The 27,233-nt window shown below is 41.9% G+C and overlaps 1 protein-coding gene across 1 annotated transcript in view; it reads right to left on the bottom strand.

Annotated features, from left to right (window-relative positions):
- The window catches only part of LRWD1 (leucine rich repeats and WD repeat domain containing 1), a 41,565-nt gene that overhangs the window by 12,027 nt on the left and 2,305 nt on the right, over window positions 1–27,233 (bottom strand). The window contains exons 2-8 of the mRNA XM_033922860.1: window positions 26,692–26,943; window positions 24,934–25,060; window positions 22,522–22,616; window positions 13,736–13,943; window positions 8,837–8,909; window positions 1,753–1,893; window positions 1,703–1,704 (exon numbers count right to left, since the gene is read on the bottom strand). Of these exons, the coding sequence (XP_033778751.1) occupies window positions 1,703–1,704; window positions 1,753–1,893; window positions 8,837–8,909; window positions 13,736–13,943; window positions 22,522–22,616; window positions 24,934–25,060; window positions 26,692–26,919 (874 nt within the window). The 5' untranslated portion in view covers window positions 26,920–26,943. The remainder of the gene's footprint in view (window positions 1–1,702; window positions 1,705–1,752; window positions 1,894–8,836; window positions 8,910–13,735; window positions 13,944–22,521; window positions 22,617–24,933; window positions 25,061–26,691; window positions 26,944–27,233) is intronic.

The following is a 27,233-nucleotide window of genomic DNA, read 5'->3' as shown; positions in this document are numbered from 1 at the left end:
AACACAAAAAAAAATCGGCATCCCGATTCAGCGACTGACCGTCCGCCCCTTCAAGCAGGATCGGCAGTGCTGCCTCTTGCTTTAGAGGGCGAGTGGGGCGTGTCAGTAGGGAAGTGCTTCTGTCTGACTTTCCCCCCCTCTCTTCCCGGCATCAATTTACCTCATTTCATCAGCCTGCATAAGATCGCTAGTGCTAGCGATCTTTGCAAGCTGCCATCGTGTCTTCCGAGCTGCCTTCTCTCTGCCACGGTCCCACCCCTCCTCCTTATACAGGCTGATGGAATGAGGTAAATTGATGCCGGGAAGCCAGGGAGAACACGCAGGCCTTCCGGGAGAAGGGGGGAGTTATACAGGCCTTTTGTGGAGGGTGCAGTCCTTTGGAGGGGGGGGGGTTGTACAGGCCTTCGGGGGGACAGGCAGGCCTTCAGGTGGGCTGTAGGCCTTCAGGGGTGGGGGGTGGGCCTTCTGGGGGGGGACAGACCTTCAGGGGGGAACAAACCTTCAGGGAAATGGGCCCTGGTGTAGAAGTACACGGAGGGAGGGAGGGAAGGGGGGGAGGTTCAAAGAGATATGCATATGCCGGACTTTGGGGGGAAGAAATAATGGGTCTAAAAATAGAGGAGAGGGAGAGAGATGATGGGCAATGGGATTTAGGGAGGGAAGGAACAGAAAGGGAGAGAAGTTGGACACAAGAGATGGTGTGGAGGGGGTTAGAGATACTGGATAGGAGGGTAGTTGGGAAAAGAAAGGGAGAGATGGTGGACCCTGGGGTGGTGGGGAAGGAGGGAGAGATGCTGGATGAAAGGGTAGTTGAGAAAAGGTGGATCTGTGGATAGAGATAAAAAAAAGGAAAGATGGCAGACCTCTGGGGGAGGGAAGGGAAACAGAAGGGGAGGACAGAGATGGCAGATGGATGGTTAACACGGTGAAAGAAGGAGACTCTGGCAAGCAAGTTATCAGAAGACAACCAGAGCCCTGGACCAACAAGATTTGAATAATGACCAGACAACAAAAGATAGAAAAAATAATTTTATTTTCTGTTTTGTGATTACAATATGTCAGATTTGAAACATGTATCCTGCCAGAGCTGGTGTTAGACCACAAATGTGAGCTAGGATTTAACAGAGAGAGGAAAAGTCTTTTTTTGTTTGTTTACACCACAGCGCCAGTGTGGTTAGGAGAAGACAAAAGGGGTGAAGAGGTTATAAAATAAACCCATCAGGATGTTTAAAAAAAAAAAAACACCAACAACACCCAATTGGGCAGGAAAATCGAATCGAATCAAAAAATCGACTTGCGTTTTCATCCTCCTTCACCTAACAATTGTATTGATTTATACTGACACATATTAGCTCTTGCTATTCTCAGGAAGGATTTTTAAGGATGTAACATAGTAGATCACGGCAGATAAAGACCCGAATGGTCCATCCAATCTGCCCAACCTGATTCAATTTAAATTTTTTCTTCTTAGCTATTTCTGGGCAAGAATCCAAAGCTCTACCTGGTTCTGTGCTTGGGTTCCTACTGCCAAAATCTCCATTAAAACCTACTCCAGCCCATCTACACCCTCCCAGCCATTGAAGCCCTCCCCAGCCATCCTCCACCAAATGGCCATATACAGACACAGACCGTGCAAGTCTGCCCAGTACTGGCCTTAGTTCAATTTTTAATTTTATTTTCTGATTCTATGTTCATCCCACACTTCTTTGAACTCAGTCACAGTTTTATATGTATAAAGTGGCTTGTGCATACCTTCTGTCCTTTTGCTTCTCGACTCTGATCTCCCAGGCGAAACAGCCATCCTCACATGCAGCTAGCAAGTAGCGCTCTGGACATGCGGGCACAAGGGCCATACGTAAAGGAACCGAGCTGGCCTCTAGTGTCAGGAGCTGACTAGAAAACAAAATATGAAAAGAAGCCCTGAGAATGCCTGTCTGGTTGTGCATTTATTTAAAACTTATTTGTATACCACAAATTGATTTATATTGTGAACTTAGAACCCAAACCATTTAACAATTCTCCTGAACTCATATAAACCCAGCTATTTCCACCTGGACTGCACCTCTCATCTCCTGCCACTTCTGGCTCTCTTCAGGGATACTTCTAAGTGACTCCCTTCTCACCTTAGAAACAGCCTAATTCCAGCTTGTAGCCTGACTGAAGAAATTCCAAGACACACTGCAGACACTCCAAGACCTGACCCCTTATCTGCAGAGGGGTCTTCAACTCCCCGGCAGGTTGGGCAGAGGCAGGCTGCGGAACCCTGAAAGGATCTCTGCGACGAGGAAGGAGAACATGGTCTGAAGGCACAAAATTTCCTTCGGGAGCCCCAAAAAGGGGGGCACTATACCATCCAGCAGCACCTGCGGCCGACAATCCATCACCAAAGTCATGAAAGCATCCAGCCAATTTCCCAACAGCAACTGCCTCAGGAAAGGCAGCTGGGCTAGAGTTGCCATGGAGGACATATCAGCAGCCTACTGTCAAACCCAAAGCATTTGGCGGACTGACATAGAATATGCTGACCCTGAAGCCAGTCCTATGAAAAGGTCATAGAACCATCCATGAAGTCCATCCCAGCCAACTCTGCCACCTCAATTTCTAACATATGTAGTAGAGAATGGCACGGTGACTGTTGCCCGCAGGTAACCCGCTGAAACGGGGAGGGAAAAAAATGGTTGCCACAGTTAAATGAGGGAACGTGCGGTCCAGCAACCCCATCCCTCCTTCCTCCCGATCGCCGTGGTCCGGGCATCTCCCTCCCTTCCCCTCACTTTCACTGGAGATTTTCATTATCTCTGAACAGCACGAGCCTTTAAACAAGTTGTGTGCAGTTGCCTGAAACTTCTCCTCTGACGCAACTGGAAACAAGAAGTTGCATCAGAGGAGAAGTTTCGGGCAGCCGCACGTGACTTGAGAATAAGGCTTGGGCCGCTCAGAGACAATGAAAATCACCAGCGAAGGTGAGGGGAAGGGAGGGAGATGCCCGGACTGTGGCGATCGTGAGGGAGTGGGCTGCTGGATCACGCGAAGGGTGCTGAAGGGAAGTGCAGAGAGAGGCGGAGGGGTGAGAGGAACAAACGTTGAAGGGAAATAGGGAGGAGAGACGGGGGAGAAGACGCTGAAGGAAAGTGAGGAGGGGAGAGAGTGGAATAGTCACTGAAGTGAAGTAGGGAGGAGAGAGAGAGAGGGAAGCACATACTGGATGGAAGGAGGGGATAAAGGAAAAAGGGCACATGCTGGATTGGAGAGACAGATACCAGATCTGAGGGGAGGAAAGGAGAGAGATGCTAAAAACCACCTGGGGGAGGGAAGGAAAGATGGAAGGGAAGAAGACAGAGATGCCACACTATGGGGGGAGTGGAGAGAAGAAGATGGGTGCCATATCAATGGGGGGCAGTGGAGGGAGAGATGGAAGGGAGAGGCACAGTAACAGAGCAGATGCCATATGGAAGAGGCAGAGAGAAGGCAGACTGTGGATGGAAGGAATAGAATGACGAGAAGATGAGGAAAACAGAAACCTGACAACAAAGGTAACATAATAGATGAGGCAGCTAAAGACCCGAATGGTCCATCCAGTTTGCTTTAGGATAAAGTAGCATATTAGTTGTGTTGATAAACATTTATAAACAAAGCCCTGTCAGCTGAAGATCTCTTCCTCTAGTTCAGCAGCCAGAATTTTGATTTATAAAATGACAATTATACAGAATATTGTTTCTTTTTATACTTTAATAAAATAAGTTCACTATAAAACTATTCAAGGCTTCTGCGAATGGGATCAGATGGTTTGCAGGGACGGGGTGAGGACCAAGCTTGTGGCGACAGGGCGGGGACGGGGACAAATTTTTTCCCCATGTCATTCTCTAATACATAGCAAGCTAGGCAGGCACGGCACGAAAGACATTGCCACAGCAGCTTTAACTCCTAAATTAGAAGAGTCAAAAACTGTCACTAGGCAGTGACGTGCATCGGGTCACTTGAGAGCCCCGGGAATCACCTAGGGTCGCCCCAACAGCTGCTGTCAGTCCTGCGCCAGAGGATACCGGCGGGAGATAGCTCTAGCATTCTGGAAAAGCCCATCTGGAGAATCAAACTATTCCGTAACTATGAAACTATATCCGGATGCCCCGGAAGGGACTCAGACTGCGAGTACATGCTGCAAACCCAGGGAAAAGAAGTAACAGAAATAAAAGGAGGAAGCTTGGCATCCAAACTCAAGCCCTGCCAAGACAGATCAAGAAGCACCGAACCAGGATCCGAAGTCAAATCCAGATCCTCCAATCCGAGCAGCGCAATCCTTGCAACCAAATGGTCATCGAGGACCGGATTCACTGATAGCACCCCCTGAACTGGCTGTGAAGAAGGAACAGAATGGAGCTGGCACAGACGCTGAAATTCCTGAGGTAACATCGGGCAGACACTGCGCCGGAGGCACAGAACAGTCAGCAGTCGAATCCCCAGCTTGAAACTCGGAGCACAAAAATCTCACACACTCTGAGAAGGAATCTGGACCCTGGGGCAAAGAGTCACCCTCAGATGACTAAACTTGCGCCCATTAGACTGTGGAGGGTCCGTCTCATACAGACATGGGCAACTCCGGTCCTCGAGGGCCGGAATCCAATCGGGTTTTCAGGATTTCCCCAATAAATATGCAAGAGATCTATTTCCATGCACTGCTTTCAATGCATATTCATTGGGGAAATCCTGAAAACCCGATTGGATTCCGGCCCTCGAGGACCTGAGTTGCCCATGTCTGGTTTCATAGCTGGCCATTGCTGCAACAGAATCAAGCCCCGAAAGCAAAAATGGCCGCCCCAATGGGCTAACCCCATCTGGTAACTGTGATTTGGGTTTTTCTTCCCAATATGCATCACTTTGCATTTGTCCACATTAAATTTCATCTAAACCAGTAAAGTTATTCTTATGTTCTAATATTCATAAGAACATAAGAATTGCTGCTGCTGGGTCAGACCAGTGGTCCATTGTGCCCAGCAGTCCGCTCACACGGCGGCCCTCTGGTCAAAGACTATCGCCCTAACTGAAACTAGCCCTACCTGCGAACGTTCTGGTTCAGCAGGAACTTGTCTAACTTTGTCTTGAATCCCTGGAGGGTGTATTCCCCTATGACAGACTCCAGAAGAGCGTTCCAGTTTTCTACCACTCTCTGGGGGAAGAAGAATTTCCTTATGTTCATACGGAATCTATCCCTTTTCAATTTTAGAGAGTGCCCTCTCGTTCTCCCTACTTGCCCCCTTTCTTTCTTTCTCCCTGCCCTCCCTCAAGCCACTGCTGCCGCCATAGGGGAACAGGCCCCCCAAGCCACCACCGCCCCAAGCTCTCCCTGCTTCCCTGCATTGGGCTGACCAGCATTCCTCTCCCCGACATCAATTCTGCCGTTGGAGAGGAAGTTCAGGCAGGCAGGCAGCGATTGGCTGGCCCGGAACTTCCTCTCTCTGACGGCAGAATTGACGTCGGGGAGAGGAAGGCTGATTGGCCCAGTAGATTGTGAAAGCAACGTGATCGACATATTGGGCACCCCTGGTCTAGAATGTCTCACCTATTGTACTGGAATTTGTATTATCTTCTCTCTTAGATTTCCTATTTGTGAAAGTTTAAAATTAAAGGTTGCATTATGGGTACTATGGCAGAGTCATTTAGTTTTGCCAAAGCCAAATAAAGATCCCACATTGGTTTCAAACTACAGGCCTATCTCATTAATTAATGTAGATGGAAAACTTTTAGCTAAAATATTAGCTTTACACTTAGCCAAGGCTCTCCCTTTCATTATTGATATGCACCAAAATGGGTTTGTTGCTAAGAGACATTCATCTAATAACACCAGATTGGCTTTTCATATGTTGAACTTAACAAAAGCCATGAATGATCCGGCTTTTTCTGTGTCCTTGGATGCAGAAAATGCCTTTGATCGGGTGGAATGGACCTTCATGTATCAATCTATGGAATGATTCGGAATAGGATCAGGATTTATATGAATGATTCAAACATTGTATAGCTCCCCTGCAGCTAGATTATATATAAATAATAATTTTTCTGAACGTTTTAGTTTGCAGAGGGGAGTTAGACAAGGCTGTCCCCTGTCTCCGTTGTTGTTTGATATTGTATTAGAACATTTGATATTAGCTATCCAACAAGTAAAGGAAATACAGGGTATTCCTTATTCAGATCGGGAATATAAGGTCTCTGCATACACAGATGATATATTGCTTCATTTGAGAAATCCTGAAAAGACCATCCCATGCTTACTTGAATTGATTGAAAAATTTAGAAAATTCTCAGGTTATAAAATAAATTGGAGTAAATCAGAAGTTCTTCCACTAAATGTGCATTGCATAAAAGGCTTGTTTGATTCATTTTCTTTTATATGGAAGGAAGATGGATTAAAATTTTTAGGAATTTGGATTAAAAATACACTGGAAGACACAATGAAAGAAAATGAAAAATATTTGTTGCAGAAGGTAACAGAAATGTGCGAGCAATGGAATCCTTTACATCTTTCTTGGTGGGGGAGAGTTCAAACGATTAAGATGATAATATTGCCTGTGGTTTGTTATCAAATGAGTATGTTACCAGTTTTTTTTAGAGAGTCCTTTTATAAAAAATTAAATAGCATTCTTACCAAATTTGTTTGGCTAGGTAAAACTCCTAGAATTGCTCTAGTATCTTTACAAAAATCAATTAAAGAGGGTGGGGTAAATTTTCCAAACTTTTACAAGTATCATCAAGCCTATATTTTGCGCCAGGGTATATATTGGGTCCTCCCAGAACTCATAGATAATACCCCAGAATGGTTATGGTTGGAATGGCAACTCATGTTTCCACTACGCTTATATCATGTTGTTAGTATTAAAATGCCTAGATTGTATAAAGACAATAGAATATTAATGGATACATGGAAAACACTACGATATATTAATAATTTAACATCTGATCCAATACAAAAGTCAATAAATCAAACTATATGGCTAAACTCCAGGATTCAAATTGGCGGATTTAAGGTCATCTGGAAGCACTGGATGATAGCAGTGATACGTATTTTGGAAGATGTTATTTCAAATGGTAAACTGCTTGAATTTTCACAATTGCAATATAAATATGGCCTTAATAAATCACAAAGTTTTAGATGGTTGCAATTGAAGCAGGCCATTCAGGTGGGGTTCCCTGAATGGAATATCCTTAACAATTAATATAGTTTGGAGTTCTTATGCTTTCAGGTGGACTTTCTGGGACACCAGGCCACACAGTGGTATAAACTGATAAGTGGATTAGTTAAAAAAAAAAGCCTAAAAATGGTCTTAGAGATGTTTGGAGCATTGAGATTAAGTATCAGATTACTGCGTCTCAATGGCCACAGATTTGGTCTTGGAGAATGAGATCTACAGTCTCCGCATCTATGAGACAAACTTGGTTTTTTCTCTTACATAGAGATTTTTGGACCCCAGTTAGATTACGAAAGTTGAATAGCTCTAAGTCTAATAGATGCTGGCATTGTAATCTCGAAGTAGGGACTCTAGATCATTTATTATTTTATTGTCCCTTTATTTTAGCCTTTTGGAAATCTATTTGGGGTCAAATAAATTGTTTATTGGAAAAACATGTGGCATTATCTTATGATATAATTCTATTCGGAATATCAATGAGGGCACAGAGTCAAATTTCGTCTAACAATAATAAGCTTTTATTGATCATGACAGGAGTTGCCATACAACAAATCACATTTAATTGAAAGAACTGGAATAGACTCAATTATTGCTTCTGGTGGAATTCATTATGTCACATCTATAAAATGGAAAAAGCAATTGCTTTACAAAGAGGGAACTATAATAATTTTAATAAAATCTGGGGGCCATTGACAAGATATTGTAATGAATAAATACCATTTTTCCATTATAAATGCAATAAGAAGGAAGGGATGGGGAGGGATTTTATAATTTTATTAAATATTTAGACCAATAATAAAGAATATTGTATATGAGCTTTGTGAACACATAGGTTATAGTTGGATTGGGAGGGAATGGGTTAAAAATTTTAATGTTTTAATGTTGAAAATGATAGAGATTCAAGTGTTGTATTCAATTTAATTTAACTGTTATCTATTGTTACACCTGTAAGATGTAAAATAAATAAAGATTAAAAAAAATTAAATTAAAGTATTTCTTTATATTACTTTATTTGCATTTACTTCTGGTCTGTCAATTTGGATTTTTCATTCAAAGTGTGAAAAAACAGAGTTGATAAGCAATGGTGAATTAGATTGTTGGGTAAGCTATGAACAGGAAAACCAAAAGAGAGCCAGGAGGTCAGGATAAATGTGGCATGAAACAGATGAAAAGGACCTCACTGATGAAACACAAAACTGAAGAAGATGTGTCTGTCTGTCTGTCTGTCTTATGCTCCAGTTGTCTCACACCTGACTTGTTGCACTATTTTTAGACCAGCTAGAATCACCCCAAGTCCTAATTCCTACTTGGTAGATGACAGTATCTCAATCCCAGTTCCAAGTGACCATAATGCACTGTCCTTTGGATTTCTATCCCTTGAATCCTAGCTTTATTAGATCAATATGTTATCACCATATAGTTTAATGAACAAGAACAGGTTCACCTTTACAGGAATTTCTCTAGGTTTCTGATGAAAAGGTGAGCAATCTCACAGCTGCCATGCAGCAGCATAGAAATGAAAGAAAAGGATTGAACAGAAATGTCTATTTTTATTTAGCCTGTGATGCTCCCTGAAGACAGTCTGGGAAATCCTAAAAACTGAAATGTCAGAACAATGACTACTCACTCGATGTTCTGTCTCTTTGATGAGCTCTTACCTGGCTCTGAAGTTGTAGGCACAGTCTGGAACTCCTATATTCCATAAGATAATTCTCTTATCATAAGACCCAGCTGGTAACGACAAAAATAACATCTTACAGAGTCATACATAAAGTGCACCAAGAAATAAGACACATTGCCCCAGTGTTTTTGCTCACCATCAGTAATTTTACTGACATCTTAACTTCTTTTAATCTTTGCTACTTGTGTTTATCAGAAATTACTATGCCTAAATTCACCCCTTTATAGCCCATTTCAGGCAGGTAAGAGGAGCAGCTCTGATCTGTGAAATGTGGAAGTTGACATGCAATTTGCACTCCAAGCACCAGAAACCAGCTCCATCGCTCATGGTCTTCTTTTCTGATGTGAAATTTTTAGATGTGTGCTTTTTTTTCTCTCAGACTAATAAGTTACAACTCTAGTACAGACACATTCTGAAATTATGCTGATTATTCCCAAACATAAAAGAACATGGGAGGACTGGTAATAACGGCTTGTGTGCATAATATCAGCTTAACACAACCCCAGTCTGAGTCATCTGTGTCAGGGAATGAGCTTCAGAGTTGGATGACTCCCTGTATTAATGGGCCTGCCTTTGGTGTTTACAGTAAAATAAAACTTATTATGTTAGAGGTGATGAGCTGATCCTGTCTAGGGCTGCTTAATAGCTGTTCTTGTTCTAGAGATATTTCTCTGCTCTTCATCTGCATTTTCAATTTTAAGTTGCTTTTCTTTTCCTTCCCTTGATATATTCTTTAAGATAGACTGGGTTTTTCTTCTCTTGACTAATCTGCCAGATCTTTCAAAAGCCTAAAAAATATAGTGCTGCTGATTAACAGCAGTGAACTATTGTGATGGACTTGAAAATTAGAATGGAGATTAAAATGAACCATGATTCAGACTTCCGGTTGGGCTAAGCATCTGACTCTCCCACAGTAATCGGCACTTTATCAGGCTGATCAGACCTGCATTTCCGCCCTAGTTCTCTTCGAACATGCATGAGATTTATACTCAGTTCCATTTTGGGCAGAACTTGATGGATGGAATCTAAATTAACTAAAAAAGAGAAGAGAGGCTGATTCATTGATACTGAGATGGTGGACAAAAGTACTTCTCCCTCAACCACTCCTAGCTCTGAATGAGTATTGGAAATTACAGTGGAAGTGAAAGCTGCTGTGGGTAAGCGATTTCAACTAATTTTAGACAAGCTGGATAATATAGAATAACACTCTACCTCCATTACTTTTGAACTGCATGCAGTAACATGGAAAAAGCCTTGAAGCTGCTTTTGTGAGTAAAACTTCAAAACTTAAAAGGCTAAATTGGAAAATTGTTCAAGGAGTAATAACCTCAGCTTTATTTATTTGGTTCATTATATATCCCGTCATCCCCGACGAGCTTAGAACGGGTTACAAGTTAACATGCAGAAGGCGTAGACAAACAGATTGTGCGTTTACATTTGTACAGCAGCCTTGGGTCGTCTTGTTTCGACATATAGAGGGTCAAAATTAGTGTACAATCTGATCATTTTAAATTAGCATACAGTTGATCTCTTCAGTTAATTTACAGAGGTGGTAATTTTGGAAAGAGGTTTTCATTGTGCTCCTGAAGTTCAGGAGCCTATTAAGGGATCTGATTTGGGGGTAGGGAGGTAGGTGGTTCCTATAGATAGGTATGAAGTGGGAACATAAGCAGTGCCTCTGCTGGGTCAGACCAGAGGTCCATCGTGCCCAGCAGTCCACTCACGCGGTGGCCCATCAGGTCCAGGACCTGTATAGTAATCCTCTATCTATACCCTTCTATCCCCTTTTTCTTCAGGAAATCGTCTAATCCCTTCTTAAACCCCAATACCAACCTCTGTCCTATCACACCCTCTGCATTCCAGGTGTCCACCGCCCTTTGGGTGAAGAAGAACTTCCTAGCATTGGTTCTGAATCTGTCCCCTCTCAATTTTTCCGAATGCCCTCTCGTTCTTGTAGTTTTCGAAAGTTTGAAGAATCAGTCCCTCTCTACTTTCTCTATGCTCTTCATGATCTTGTAAGTCTCTATCATGTCCCCTCTAAGCCTCCTCTTTTCCAGGGACGGTCAATAGTGTAGCACCAGTAGGACATCGTTTCCAGCAGTTGTTGATAATGTCAAGAAGAATGATTTCTGTGTGGAAGTTTCCTGAATACTGACTCATAGGTAGATAGGGCTTCCTGTTTGTTGATGTAGGAGAGGAATTGGTTAAGTACAGTTTTTTTCCAGGATCTTGGAGATAAAGGGCAAGTTGGAGACTGGCCTGAAGTGCCTGGGGACATCTGGGTTTTTTTTTTAGAATTGGTCTGATGATAGCTGATTTCCAGTTTGAGGGGATTGAGCCCATTTGTAAGGAGGTGTTTATAAGAGGAAGGATTGAGCTTATAAAGGCATCTTTTGCAGTCACTAGGAGGTGCAATGGGCAGGGATCTAGGATGGAGCCTGAAGGATTAATGGAGTTTAGTATCTTGGTGATGTCTTTATATGTGGTGGTTTCGAAGTGACTTAGGGTTTCAGATGTAGAGTTAAGTACACTGACTGGGTTGGGTGGGATTGATGTTTGTTGCATGGTTACGTCCAGGTGGGAATTTATAGTGTCTATTTTGGCAGCAAAGAAGTTGGACAGCGTATCACTGTCAAGGCTTGTGTTTATGGTTCGGTTGTTTCCTCGTGATACTGTGAATATCTTTTTTGTCAATGAAAACTGGTGTTTTGATCTGTTGGAGGTTTTTAGTAGTTGCTTGGAGAAGTAGGCCTTTTTTGCGTCAAGTGTGGATTGAGTCAGCACGGGTTCAGCCAAGGTAAGTCTTGCCTCACTAATTTCCTGTATTTCTTTGAAGGTGTGAACAAGGTGAGCTGGTTGGCTAGTATATCTAGATTTTCAGAAAGCTTTTGACAACGTTCCTCATTAGAGACTCCTTAGAAAATTAAAAAGTCATGAGATAGGAGGCAATACTGTGTTGTGGATTAGGAATTGGTTATTGGACAGGAAAAATAGAATAAAGTTAAATGGCTACTTTTTTCGATGCAGGAGGGTGAATAGGAGTGCCAGAAGGATCTGTCCTGGGACTGGTGCTATTTAACATGTATAAATGATCTGGAAATTGGAGAAAGCTGCAAGATGATTAAATTTGCAGTTGACAAAACTATTCAAAAGTTGTCAAAACCAATGTGGACTGTGAAACATTGCAGGAAGACCTTAGGAAATTGGATCTGGCAGATGGATCTTAAGGACATGACCTAAAACGCCAAACGGATTCTCATGAATACTCGCATGCCACCGCAAATAGAACCTGACAACAAACATGCACCCACTTGCTAAGAAAACTATTTTACCTCCCTGTGAAATCTACACTGAATGTGCTGCAATTTAATCCACCCTATGTCCACTAAGTCTGCATGTTATGTTTATACTGTAATCTAAAGCCCTTTGTCTATACTCTAAATGCTGTAAAAACTGTATTTCTCACCATACTATGAATGTACTCTTCTTCAAACTTTCGAAAAATAAAAGAACAAGAGGGCACTCGGAAAAGTTGAAAGGGGACAGATTCAAAACAAATGCTAGGAAGTTCTTCTTTACCCAACGTGTGGTGGACACCTGGAATGTGCTTCCAGAGGATGTAATAGGGCAGAATACGGTACTGCGGTTCAAGAAATGATTGGACAAATTCCTGCTGGAAAAGGGGATAGAGGGGTATAGATAGAGGATTACTGCACAGGTCCTGGACCTGTTGGGCCGCCGTGTGAGCGGACTGCTGGGCATGATGGACCTCAGGTCTGACCCAGTGGAGGCATTGCTTATGTTCTTATGTTCTTAAACCCGTTCTGGGCTCCTTTGGGAGGACGGGTTAAATAAATGAATAAATAAAATATCGTAATGGCAAATTAAATTTAATGTGGGCAAATGTAGATGCATATTGGAAAGAAAAATCCAAATCAGTTACCAGATGTTAGGGTCCTCCTTGTGTCAGTACTTAAAAAAAAAAAAAAGATCTAGGTGTCATCGTAGACAATATACTGAAATCTTCTGCCTAATGTGTGGTGGCAGCTAAAAAACCAAACAAGAGAGAGAGTGTGGCGTGGTGGTTAAAGCTCCAGCCTCAACACCCTGAGGTTATGGGTTCAAATCCACGCTGCTCCTGGTGACCCTGGGCAAGTCACTTAATCCCTCCACTACTCCAGCTACATTAGATCGATTGGGAGAACAGTGTAGAAAACTGAATGAACAAATCAATCAATCAACATAAACTCTCAGCTGGCATCCTGAAAGCCCCTCCAGACCAGTGCGGGTGCCTCACAGCTTGTGCTCAAGCTCCTGATAAATTACTACTACTTAACAAGGGGTATGGACTCCAGCTCCACAAATGCTCCTGCAGGCTGGTCAAACAGGTCCTCAAAAACACTGAAAATAATAAACATACAGAGCCGATCAGAAAGAGACCTTCCAGCTCATGTGCATTTTTAGGAAAAATGAAGGGGGTAGTGGAGCCCTCTTTGAAGGAGGAGCAGTTGAAAACCCGGTATGGATTTCTTCTGCATGACTCATAAGAAGTTGCCTCCGCTGGGTCAGACCAGGGGTCCATCGTGCCCAGCAGTCCGCTCCCGCAGCGGCCCATCAGGTCCATGACCTGTAAGTGATCCTTTGTCTAAAACCTTTCAATCCCCATTTTTCTTCTATCTATACCCTTCCATAATCCTATCTCTACCTCTATCTATATCCCTCAATCCCCTTATCCTTCAGGAACTTGTCCAACCCCATGAGCACTGGGCGAATGCCCTACAGTCCAGAATGACCCACCTGTTCAGTTTAATAGACCCACCTGAGAGCTGATGCTTTGATGCTACAGAGCTAGCTCAATAACAATACAAGCACTTACTAAAAAGGAATGTTTCCTGTGCTGGGCTGAAACAAAGGACCGAAATGGGCTTTTTGTGAGCTTTTATCTCCCCATAGCAGAAGTTGGCCTTCGTGTGTATCAGCTTCACAATGCCATGCCTTCCAGCAGCTGCCAAGACACTGAACTTTCTTCTCTGCCCTTCTGTATCCACCATGGATAAGCAAGTCCAGGCCACGCTGAAAAACTCCTGCCAGAATACACATAACACAGACATGAAACCATAAAATGAATGGTAACTCAAGCTGAATGTTTACACTAAGAATAGTACAGACAAGAACATTGTTTAACTTGGGGCTAGCAGGGATCGATGTATGGCTCCATTCTTCTTCCAGCTCACTTTGATACCTAGAGTATGTTTCAAGTTTCAAGTATTTATTATTTGATTAATCGCCTATTCCAAATTCTAAGTGATGTACAAATCAGCAAAATACATATTTAAAATATACATGAAGTAGACATACATAATTAATAAAGGGATAAGTTTTCAAAAAATAATTTAAAAAACTAATTAACGCAATACATGACACAATAGAGAAGGCAGGAAAGAAATACAATCTTAGAAAGGAAAGAGTCAACAATTAAAGGTTAAGCACAAGAGGAATGGAAAGACTACTAAATAGGTAAGTTAAAAAAAAAAACGAAAGAGCAGTTAACATTTCAATTAAATATTGAATGCATCTTTAAAAAGAAAACTCTTAAGTTTGCTCTTAAACTTTTCCAAGTTCTTCTCCTCTCTTAAGTATAGCGGGAGTAAGTTTCAAGTCTGAGGCGCCGTAATAGTAAAGATAAATTGCCTTCGAGTATTAATAATTTTAAGAGAGGGAATGACCAATAAATGTTGGTCGTTTGATCTCAGTAATTTAGAAGAATTATAAGGTATCAATGCTTTATAAATAAAAGTTGGAGTTTTAAATAATAGAGATTTAAATGTAAGTAAACATAATTTATATAGAATACGATGAGACACCGGAAGCCAATGAGCATTTTGAAGTAAGGGAGTTACATGGTCAAATTTCTTTGCTCCCATAATTAATTTAATAGAGGCATTCTGGATTATCTGTAACCGCCTAATTTCTTTTTGAGCCATTCCCTTAAATAATCCCATTTAACCTCCTTGTTTCCAGATTTAAAACTAGAGTAAATCAATTTTAAATGTGGAAAACAAGAGATGGGGGTGGGGGAATCTAAGATGGCTGCCTAAAGGCAGAATATGCTGGGTCCTTCTGGATTTTTAAGTAATGGTTAAGAACTAACTAAACTAAACTAAATCTTGGGTTTATATACCGCATCTTCTCCACAACGTGGAGCTCGGCACGGTTTACAGGAATTGGGAAAGAATGGAACTCCAATGGAATTATAGAAGTAAGTATAAAGAGAGGTTAGAGGGCTTAGTGTACCAGAGAGGGAAAGAAAAGTTACATTTTAGAGAATAGCCAAGTTTTCAGATATTTACGGAATAGTTGAAGGGAGCTCAAGTTACGAAGTGGGGAGGTAAGATTATTCCAGAGCTCCGTGATTCTGAAGGGGAGGGAAGACCCTAGTTTACCAACATGGGATATGCCTTTTAAATTATCTAATTTCTCCTGCTTAGTGAAGAGGGGATTTTGGGGAGCAAAAAACAGGCGAGATGAAATCCTGATTCTGAAGGTTTATAACTTTAAAGTTCAACCCCAGCCTGGCTTCTCTAGCTTCAAAATCATCAGCAGGGGTTTTTTTCCCCTCTGCTGTTAATATCATCCTTCCTTCCGATCGTAGTGCCCTTCCTGGCTTATATATCTCCCACAATGCATCAAAACAGGCCTTAGCCAATCTATACAAAACCTGGTGGACTATGTGATGTATTAGAGAAAAGCAAAACTGAATACTTCTTTTAAGTTAAAGAACTGCATCACTAGAATGGCTTTGCTGAAGCCATAGCAATACTGGAGAGCAAATAACAAAAATTAGGTTCTTACCTTGCTAATATCTTTTCCAGTAGAAAGGTGTGTCATTCTGAACTTGAGGGTTATCTCCCTCAGCAACAAGCTTCTGTAGACGGAATCCACTCCGTCTGTAACCCTCCTACTTCACTGAGAGCTCTACTGCCATCTCCACAAACCTGAAACACATTACTCTTATACTACTCTTAAATTACCCTCCACATTTCTCCAGCTGATCTTAACAAGGACAATCTCTACAAACCCTTTCACCAGATCTGGAAACTCACCCTTTCCCCACACCTGAATAGCTATTGTGGGAGGATCTGCTCTGCTAAGGCAAAGAAACATCCACTGGAATATCTTGACTGTTTCCCCACAAACAATGTATGCTGACAAAATGGCCCTTCAGATCCATCTAGAAATTGTGGTCTTGGAAACTGGCGCACCTCACTTAACTGGATTAGTCACCTCCAGATATCTAAGAAGTACTCTTCTTACATCCAGCTTATTCAAAATCCGGTCCTGTTTCTTGGAATCTGTGGACTGGAATGCTAGAAATCAAACTTTCTGTTTGAGATGAAACGCTGAGACCACCTTTGGCAGGAAAGAAGGAACAGTGCATAAAAAGACTGCAATGTCAGAGATTTTAAGGAAAGAAAGAGCCTGGAGTTCTGAGACTTGTCTCACCGAGGTCACAGCTACTAGAAAAACTATCGAGTGTCAAATCCATAGAAACATGATGGGAGATAAAGGCCAAATGGCCCATCTAGTCTGCACATCCGCAGTAACCATTATCTCTTTCTCTCCAAGATCCCACGTGCCTATCCCAGGTCCTTTTGAATTCAGACACAGTCTCTGTCTCCACCACCTCTTCTGGGAGACTGTTCTACACATCTACCACCCTTTCTGCAAGAACATATGTATAAGAGCATAAGAATAGGCTTACTGGGTCAGACCAATGGTCCATCAAGCCCAGTGGCCTGTTCTCATGGTGGCCAAACCAGGTCACTAGTACCTGGGATCATGCTACTGATCCAAGGCAAGCAGTAGCTTCCCCCATGCCTTTGTCAATAACAGACTATGGACTTTTCCTCCAGGAAATTGTACAAACCTTTCTTAAAACCAGCTACGCTATCCACTCCTATCCCAACCTCTGATAATGCGTTCCAGAGCTTAACTATTCTCTAAGTGAAAAAAAAATTTCCTCCTATTGGTTTCAAAAGTATTTCCCTGTAACTTCATCGAGTGTCCCCTAGTCTTTGTAATTTTTGACGGAGTGAAAAATCAATCCACGTGTACCCTATCTACTCCACTCAGGATTTTGTAGACTTCAATCATATCTCCCCTCAGCCGTCTCTTTTCCAAGCTGAAGAGCCCTAACTGTTTTAGTCTTTCCTCATACAAGAGTAGTTCCATCCCCTTTACCATCTTGGTCGCTCTTCTTTGAACCTTTTCTAGTGCCACTGTATCTTTCTTGAGATAAGGAGACCAGAATTGAATGCAATACTCCAGATGAGGTCACACCATGGAGCGTTACAGGGGCATTATAACATTCTTAGTCTTGTTAACCATCCCTTTTTTAATCATTCCTAGCATCTTGTTTGCTTTTATAGCCGCCGCTGCACGTTGGGCAGAAGGTTTCATCGTATTGTCTACGATGATACTCAGATCCTTTTCTTGGGCACTAATCCCCAAGGGTGGACCCTACCATCCGGTAACTGTGATTCAGGTTATTCTTCCCAATGTGCATCACTTTGCATTTGTCCACATTAAATTTCATCTGCCATTTGGATGCTCAGTCTTCCAATTTCCTAAGGTCCGCTTGCAATTTTTCACAATCCACATGCATTTTAACAATTTTAAACAGTTTATTGTCATTTGCAAATTTAATCAACTCACTTGTCGTTCCAATTTCCAGATCATTTATAAATAAGTTAAATAGCACCGGTCCCTGTGGCACTCCACTGTTTACTCTCCTCCATTGAGAAAAATGACCATTTAACCCTACCCTCTGTTTTCTATCCAATAACCAATTCCTAATCCACAACTGAACTTTGCCACCTATCCCATGCCCTTTAATTTTCTCAGGAGTATAGATTTTAGGGGTGATGATAGTTTATGAGAAAGTGGGGCAGTCTGAAGGGCTGAATACCCCAACTTTTATGTTTCACTATATATGTTTCTAATCCCCCCTTTTACTAAACCATGATAGTTGTTATTAGCGCAGGGAGCTGCGCTGAATGCGCTGTGCTGCTCCCGACGCTCATAGGAACTCATGTGAAACTTGTGGAGAGGCATTTTGCCACCAGACATTTCTTGACCCCTTTTGAATAATTCTTTCCAACTTCATAGGGTTGAAAAAAAAAATATGTTTTTATTTATTAAAAATGTTATATACTGCATAAAAGTCTAAAAAGAATCCAAGCGGTTTACAACTCCCTCACATCAACATACAACCTAATCCTCCGTGATCTTAACCTGCACCTAGAAGACGAATCTTCCAATCAAACAGAAAACCTCCTCGCATTCCTCAAAACCCTTTCCTACAGAATCCTGGACCCACAAACCACACACGAAAGGGCCACCAACTCGACATAGCTGCCTTTATGTCCCAAACATCCACCACACAAGAAATACACACTACAAAAGGAACATGGTCTCACACCTTCAAAATCAACTGGACACAGGGCAAAACCAAACAAAATAACCAAAGCTTAACATACGAAACACACAAAAAGATCGATCCACTTAAATTCTGGAACAAAGTAGACACCATGATCCAAGATGGTAACCCCAAAGATTTCCTAAACCACTGGCGTACTCTAAGCACAGCCATCCTTGAAGACATGACACAACAATAAATAAAAACCAGAATCTGCAGACGCTCAGACAAATGGTTTGACAACGAACTACTACAACTCAAACGACAATGCAGATGTCTTGAAAGAGAATGGAGAAAAGACAACCGAGAACATACAAAAACAACCTGGAGAATATTGAACAAACAATACAAACAAAAGCTAAAAGAAAAAAAAAAAATCATACTACATCAGTCAAATAGGCACAGAAATCCAAGACACCAAAAAACTTTTCAAACTACTAAAGGAACTCACAGACACCAAACCCTACTTAGCCACCAAAACTGCCCCTCCCCCCACAGCAAATCAACTGGCTGAATTCTTCAGAAACAATATCTCTTTTTTTTTAATATTCTTTATTCATTTTTACAACTTACAACAAGTGCATCAGGAAATAACATTTGAACTTAAAAAATATCACTATTTACGCATGCTCAAAGCCTTCTGGTCTTGCTCTCTCCGAGATTGAGAGCGAGACCAGAAGGCTTTGTGCATGTGCAAATGCTCAAAGCCAGTCCAGCCCAGCCCAGACCAGAAGAAGGAGGATCTCCGACGCACCGCCCAGCCTAGGCCGCGCCAGAAGAGGGAGGATCTTCGGGCACTGGCACTGGTGCCAAGTCGGGTAAAGGAAGTGTCATTGACTGCTCGGGGGCGGGGGGGAAAGTAGGATCACGGTGGAGGGGGGGGCAATGCGAGTGGGGGGGAGGATGCCGGTTCGCAGGGGGGGGGGGAAGCCGGATAGCGGGTAGGGGTTTGGAACAGCGTCGGATTCCTCAAGGGGGGGGAGAATGGAGCAGTGCCGGTAGCCTGGGGGGGGGGGAGGAGGTGGAACCAATCAAAGCAGTTTCCCTTACTTCCTATGGGGAAACTTGCTTTGATATACGAGCAATTTGGTTTATGAGCATGCTTCTGGAATGAATTATGCTCGTAAACCAAGGTTCCACTGTACAAGAAAATAAAGTAGAAGTATCCTAACATAGATATCCCATAAATTTTTAGGTATTACAGTTCTATCATATTTTTAAACTCTTAAGAAGTCCTCAATACCTTTGGGAAAACAGTAAGAAAAAGACAAGGAGATCTTATATTCCTAGGAATTAATACATAATAAAATGGCTTAACAAGCTAATAAACAGCCAGCCTTTTCCTTTTAGACTGCCCTATAGCATTTTCTTAGTGTTCAGAAAGCTACGAAGGTGTTCAGGAACAAAAAAAGACATATTTGATCCCAGTGTATCTAATTAAACATTTACAGGGGTAACTAAGTAAAAACATAACACCCAAACTTTTACTTCTTCCCTCATAGCTAGAAATAACTTCCTGCGATCTTAGGTAGACTTTGTCACATCAGGGAAGATCCAAATTTTTTGACCCATAAAGAGACTTTGAGAATTTTGGAAAAAAATTCTTAATACAGCATTAAGGTCTTGTTCAAATACAAAGGATATTATCATTGTTCCACGATATTCAATTTCTTCTTGGGAATTTTCTAAAATGTCAGTTAAATTTAAAGCTATCGATTGTGGTCTTTCAACCTGGTTATCTCGAGAATTATCCAATTTATTTGGTAGACAGTAAATCCTATTGATAGGCGGAATTGAGTCTGAGGAAAACTTTAGATTTTCAATCAAATATTTTTTGAACATATCAATAGGAGCAGTAATTGCAGATTTAGGAAAATTCAAAATTCTTAAATTAAGTCTTCTGTTGTAATTCTCAAACTGCTCAATTTTTTTTCTGAAAAAAGAGTCTATCCTTAACCAGTGTTCCCGATAAGTTTTGAATTGAGGCTATTTCCTTATTAATATTGTCAAACTTTAAGTTAGTCTCAGTTTGTATGTTGTGAACTGAGGCTGAAAGATCATCGATTTTACTAGTACATTTGGTAACAGCAACTTCCAGCTTCTGGAGTACTCACCAAATGCCGTCCAATATCACCTGCGAAGAGCGTTTCTCCCCCGCTTCTTGTAATGTTGGAGACTCAGCATTCAGGTCGGCTTGAGGCCCCCCACTACACGAGGGCTTTGGACTCATCAGGACCTCGGCACTCACGCTCTCAACATCTGCCTGCACTGGATTAGGTGACAAACGGGCTGCCGGGGGGGGGACGAGATCTCAAGCCCCAAGCTTCCGGTGGCTCCCTCCATCGGAGTTACAGCTGGGTTCCTTCCCTCTTCAATACTGGCTTGTGAGCTGGTCAAAAAGCGATCCATCAACACTATCTGGGCGTGGAGAGGTCTGCCCGAAGAAAGCCCTTTTGCTTACTATGGGGCATTATCGGTCGTCCCGAAAAGGTAAGAATGTATATTGTACGGCACGACAGAACTTATAGTCAGACCGCTAACATGCTGCCGCCATATTATTTCCTCATCAGTTACATTCTAACAGAGGGCCAATTTCCACAAGACCTATCCGAAATCATCATAATCCCTCTCCTGAAAGACCCAAAGAGAGCTACAGATTAGCCATCCAATTACAGACCTATAGCCTCCATACCGCTTTACATCAAGCTAATGGAAGGCCTCGTAGCAAAACTTCTCACCAAATACTTAGAAAACCACAACATACTCCACCCCTCACAATCAGGCTTCAGAGGCAACTAAAGCACAGAAACACTACTAACCTAAGTAAATGCAAAAAAATGCTACTCATACAATTCGATCTCACAGCGGCATTTGACCTAGTAGATCACAACATCCTACTACAAACATTGGAGGCAATAGGAATCACAGGCAAAGTCTATAATTGGTTTGAAGGATTCCTCTGCTCAAGAAAATACAGAGTTAAAGCAAACAAGGAACAGTCAGAATCCTGGAACAACCCCTGCGGAGTCCCCCAAGGCTCCCCACTATCTCCAACACTCTTCAACCTTTACATAACCACACTTGGCACACACTTAGATGAAATAGGCATAACTTCATACAACTATGAAGATGACAGCACTATCCTCCTGCCTTTCGACCAAACCAATCCCAACACAACGAACTACACACTGCACTAGAAACAATGTCAAAATGGATGAGAGATCACAAATTAAAGCTGTTTACTTCTAGAAAAAACAAAACAAAACCCCAACCATAACAAACCTAGAAATAGACTCCATCACATACCCCATGCAACCCAACCTAAAACTGCTGGGAATAATGATAGACAAAGGCTGCACCATGCAATTTCAAATCAGCAAAACGATCCAGAAGACATTCGCAATCATGCGCAACCTAAGGCAAATCCAAAAATACTTCAACAACGAACAATTCAAACTCTTGGTACAAGCGCTAATCCTAGGACTCCTGGACTACTATAAAATCCTATACCTGTCATGCCCAACCAACATGCTAAAACAATTACAAACAGTCCAAAATACAGCTCTTAGACTGATTTACTCGCTGAAAAAATATGACCACATTACCACCGCCTTCCGAGATTCAAACTGGCTCCCAGTACAAGCACGCATACAATACAAATTCTACTGCACTCTATTCAAAGCCCTAAATGGAAACAGACCAAGCTATCGAGCAACTGCCTAATCAGGAAAAACACATCCAGACCGAGGAGAACTCATGCACACTTTACCCACCCCTAAATCATAGGTATACAAAGCAAAAAAATATATGACAGACTATTAGCCACTAGAGCAGCGAAACTAGACCGCCACCTCTCCAATCTGCTGACTATAACACCCAACTACAAAACATTCAGGAAAGAATTTAAAACCTTTCTATTCAAGAAATTTGTCAAATGATCTAACTAAACCTGCACACTACATCTATTAACCATGTATTCTCCCTGGAAATGCCCATGCCAACTCTTGTTGTAAACCACCCAGAACTGAAAGGTATTGGCGGGATAGAAGACACTAATGTAATATAATATTTCACATTCAATTAGGAAAAAACTCCTTTTAAAAATAGAAAAGGAAAGAATAAAAGCAAAAGGTTTTTTGTTTTGTTTTTAAATTCATAAAATATTATAACAATACAAATCTCACCTCTTTGGCCACTTTGTACTTTTTCAGCACTTTCCCTGTCTCGCAGTCGATTACACAAACAGAGTCTCCGCCACAAGTTGCCACAATTACAGATTCTTAAAAAGAAAACCACAAAAAAATATTTGAATAATCCCATGGCCAACTCACCATATCCATACAAAAGAGTGAGGCATTGTTTAGAAAGAGTCGGGAACACTACACTGGCATTGTTCACATTTATGTCAAACACAGACCTGCTCCTCCCTTTGCTCCCTGCACACTGAAGTAGGTGTAAGGTTTAGCCCCCCAAATGTAAGGTTTTGGAGGGGTAAGGTTGATGCAAAGGCAGCCTTACAATCCACCAGGTCCCAGGTTTGATATCCTTGTAGAAGATCCAGTAGGCAGTAAAATTACTGACAAAGACAGCTAAGAGTGCTTGTATAAAGAATATATATATTCTGCAGAAATAAGCTTAATATTACAGAAAAGCAGAATTTATAAAGATACATCAAGCATTACAATTAATGAGTTTACCTGCCTTACAGAGTCCAGAGGAAAAGAGAAGGGATGGATGAAGTTCCAGACAGAGAAGATCGAGAAAGGGGGCTTTTCTAAATATAGAAACTATTGTATGTCCCAGTATCTTTCTGTTTATAATTTGTAAACTGTTTGAAACAATGGTGAATAACGAGTGGGGTGTGAGAGACTGGAGAATTTCCAGGATCACTTTGACAATGCTTTCTGATTAACCCTAACTATCTGTATTAAGACCATGCACCTGGGATTCACTGAGCAAATCGATCGTGTACCCATTCACTAACCCTCCTCCCGACCCAATCAGCTGCAGGCAAAGGAGCGATTCACAAAACAATTTATACTAAACCGATTGGGCTTGACGATCAGAAAAGAAGCAACTGCTGAAGACTAGTCACTTCTATCTTGGCTGACTCTCCTGCCCTTTAAAATCACGGGCTTGCAATGCTTTTAGCTGAATATATAAAAATGGAATTTTTCCTTTTTTATATATTCAGCAAATTGCATTGCAAGCCCATGATTTTAACCCATGTCCCCCCTCCCCGAAGAAAAAAACCCTGCCCCCCCCCCACAATGATGCCTGCCATCGCCACTGCCCAACCCCCTGAACCGAAGGAATATGACAGGAGGGATGCCAGCTCCCTCCTGCCATCACACACGGCCGGCCCACCCGCTCCCCGTACCTGTAAAACTGTTGGGAGCATGAGGGGTACCCAGTCCCTCCTGCTTCGCAGGCTGCCGGTGATCTTCAGGAGCAGGAGGGGTGCCCAGTCACTCATGCTCTTGGCCTCCTTCGCTGACGAGTGCAGCCTTACGCCCCGCCCCAATGCATCATGTGAAGGCCTCAGACTTGTTGCGGGAGGCATTGGAGCAGGAAGGATTGAGCACCCCTCCTGCTCCGTTAAAGGTACAAGGAGGGGGCGTCTGGGGGGATGGCATCAGGGAGTTGGCATCCCTCCTGCCATTATGTTAGTTTTTGGGTGGGACCGATGGCAGGAGGGAGTGGGAACCCTCCTGCCATAATTTTTTTCAACATGGCTGTGGGGCAAATTTTTGGGGTGGTTCGGGGAGGGAGGGGGGTTAGGGGCACTTGTTGGGAGGGGGGATTAGTATTCTAGATAAGGCAGGAGGGAGTGGGAACCCTCCTGCCATAATTTTTCTAAATGTGGCTGCGGGGCAAATTTTTGAGGGGAGGGAGGGGGGTTTGGGTCACTTGTTGGGAGGGGGGGGGTTTAATTTTTTTTAATCAGGCAGTTATTTTGCATGTTTAAAACATGCAAAATATCTGCCCGATTAAAAAAAAAAATTTAAAAAGCCGGCAGAAGCCCTGACAGTAGTGACAGGAGGCTGTTTCTCCTGTCACTACTGTCAGGGCTTTAGTGATCTGTGCAGTCGGTTGGGGGCATGCCTCCGATCGCCTCCATTTGCATACAGATTATTGGCAAATCGGTCAGCCTGCTTCCAATCGCACACGGATTGGAGGGTTAGTGAATCTAGCTCTGTATATCTTAACTGTCCATCTTAAGCATCAGACATTAACACATCTTAGCTGTCTTTAGCATCTCTTAGCTATACCAAGGTCCTTTGTTACCTTTAAGCACTGATGTAATTTAGGCTGTCTGGTGCAATCTGAGGCTGTTTGCAATGACATACCCTAAGGTCAGACACGAATGATATGATCTCCCATAGGCCTTTGCTGACATTGGTAAGGCCAGCAAGTTAAGGCTGGGCTGACAGTTAGTTCTAAGGAACAGTAGTGCAGGATGATGAGCACGCAGTCCATGCTTCTATTGCCCTCATACTATTCTGAAGTGGCCATTACTCTGGTTCATCACCACCACACACACAAACACATATACAGTACACCAAAGTATTGTTTTTAACACCTCAGCTGCTCACCTTTCCCAGAGCTGTCTCCTAAGCATGGCTGAAAGGCGCAGGACCACAGCTGGGTCTTAAAATCCTCACGGCTGTTCTCTCTACTGTGACACTGGAGAAAATGGAGTGGTTCCAGGTTAATTACCTCCTGCAAGAAATGGAGAAATGAGGACACTGCTGTAGAAAAGAGGAGCCCCAGGGGCCCCAAATGTGCATTAGTTACAAAGGAGAAATTAGATCTTACCTGCTAAATCCCTCCAGACTAGTCCAGCAGATGAAGATCAACAGCTATTGACCCTACTACTATTTATTTCTATAGTGCTGCCAGACTAATGTAAGAGAGAATCCCTGGATGGCGCTTACAATCTAATCACAACAGATAAACAGGACAAATAGGGATTAGGGAATTTCTCACAGAGGGAATAATAAAATAGACATTGGTAAGAGTTAGGAGTCAAAAGCAGGCTTGGAAAAGTAGGCTTTTAGGCCTAGTTTGAAAAATTCCTGAACATTTCCACAATCGGTGATGCTAGGTCACGTGACCATCACCACGTTATGTCAGCTTTCTTTGTGGGATTATTTAAAACACAGCACTGCGGTTTTCAAGCCTAAGGCGCACAACCAAGGAACAAATTGTGCTCCTTGGGGGCAAGCAACGAGGGGTGTTATCTGGTTACCAGACTTTCATTTAAGCGTGAGTATGCTCACTTTTTATTTTATGTAGGGTTTCCATTTTTATCCTTTATTCTTTTGAGATCCTGTTGATCTACCAACAAATTCCTAAAGCTCACATGTCTATCTAGTCCTGTTCTCTGGGGATACCACTCCACTCGATATTTTCCTTATAGGTACCAAGGAGATAATCTCTTGACTCTTTGCTCTCAGACATTCACATCTCATTCTGTCATGTTAAAAAGGGGATTGGTAAATTGTAGATCTAACAAATCTAAATCCTCTAGTGTAGGTGATCTATTTTCTTCACATCAACTGGATTTTTTTGTGTGTTTAACAAAAATTTGGATAAAATTGGAAGAAGAATCTCATTTGTATGCTTGTCTCCCTCACAATTTTCCTACATTTTCAACATTTTTATCTATATGCAAAGGAGAAGGATTGGCTTTCATCTTTTCAAATACATTTCCAGCTGACCAGTTATCCATTTCAATCTTTTTTATTCTGAATCCTTATTGGTGAAAAAGTCCTTCCCTATTCCACTGCATGTTCTTCTACTTTATTGTCCCCCTTTGTTAACACCTGTTTGGTGGGACAATCTATTTTAAACTTTAGTAGATGCTGCTTTAAAATTTTCTAAATTAATCATTCTTGATGATTTTAATTTACATGTTAACAACCCTTCAGACCCCAAGGTCAAGTGTTTTGTTTCTCTGATTAATGAACTGAACTTGATTCAGCATGCATCTGCTCCCAGTCATATCGCAGGAAGCTGCTTAGATCTTGTTTCATCATCTTCCATAAATTTTCTTTCTTGGTCCCTTTTTTTCATATGATTCTTTACTTTGGACCAATCATTTCTTGATAATGTTTTCTTTAAAAAGTACATATATGGGGAGAGGAAGTGGTAGATTGATTTCGTGGCTATGTCCAACAGCCAGAGCTTATGAATATTCCTTAACTAAGTTTGTAAATATTCAGACCAAGAAAAAGTTCATTTGCAAGCTTTGGTTGTGAATACTCTGATTTGCACGGTGCTATATATATTAAAGGTCTAATTGAGCCTAGCCTTCTCTCAACTGCCTCACAGCTCCATCTATAAATTACCTTGTTTTTGCTGTTTTTTCTGGGCACTGTAGAAAGATCCTTCCTTCCCTCTGTTTGGAGGGACCTTGCAGTTTTTGTATGAGGCTCTTCCTCACTCAGACCTTGATGTGATCTTTTTGCTGTTTGCTGTTTGTGCTTATGCTGTTGGGGTTTCTCACTTTTCCCGAGTATGTTCCGAATGGCTGCAGCCTTCTCATTTTGATTACAATCTTTCGGACTGCCTGGCATTTGGTTACACTTTCTGGGGCGGTCCTGTAAATAAACAGATCTCTTAGAAACAGGCAACACTGGCACAGGACTGTGATAGGATGTGGCTTCTTATTGGGGGATGTCTTTATAATTGCAAATTTCTGCAATAGTTTTCAAACATACAGTAAATACAATGAATGAGGAAGGGGTTACACCAGTAAATTGAAATTTAACATGAATACCATAAAACAGTTTAAAAAATATATTTAAAATCACAAATTCAAATGCGAGAGATATAATGCATACTAGGGAGACATAAGTTTATAGGTTTTGGGGTTTGTTTGTTTTTTTTA

Source organism: Geotrypetes seraphini, chromosome 15, assembly GCF_902459505.1.
Source record: "Geotrypetes seraphini chromosome 15, aGeoSer1.1, whole genome shotgun sequence".
Classification (NCBI taxonomy): Eukaryota; Metazoa; Chordata; class Amphibia; order Gymnophiona; family Dermophiidae; genus Geotrypetes; species Geotrypetes seraphini.
The sequence above is the reverse complement of the archived record's forward strand: the minus strand, read 5'-3'. Positions and strand labels throughout refer to the sequence as shown.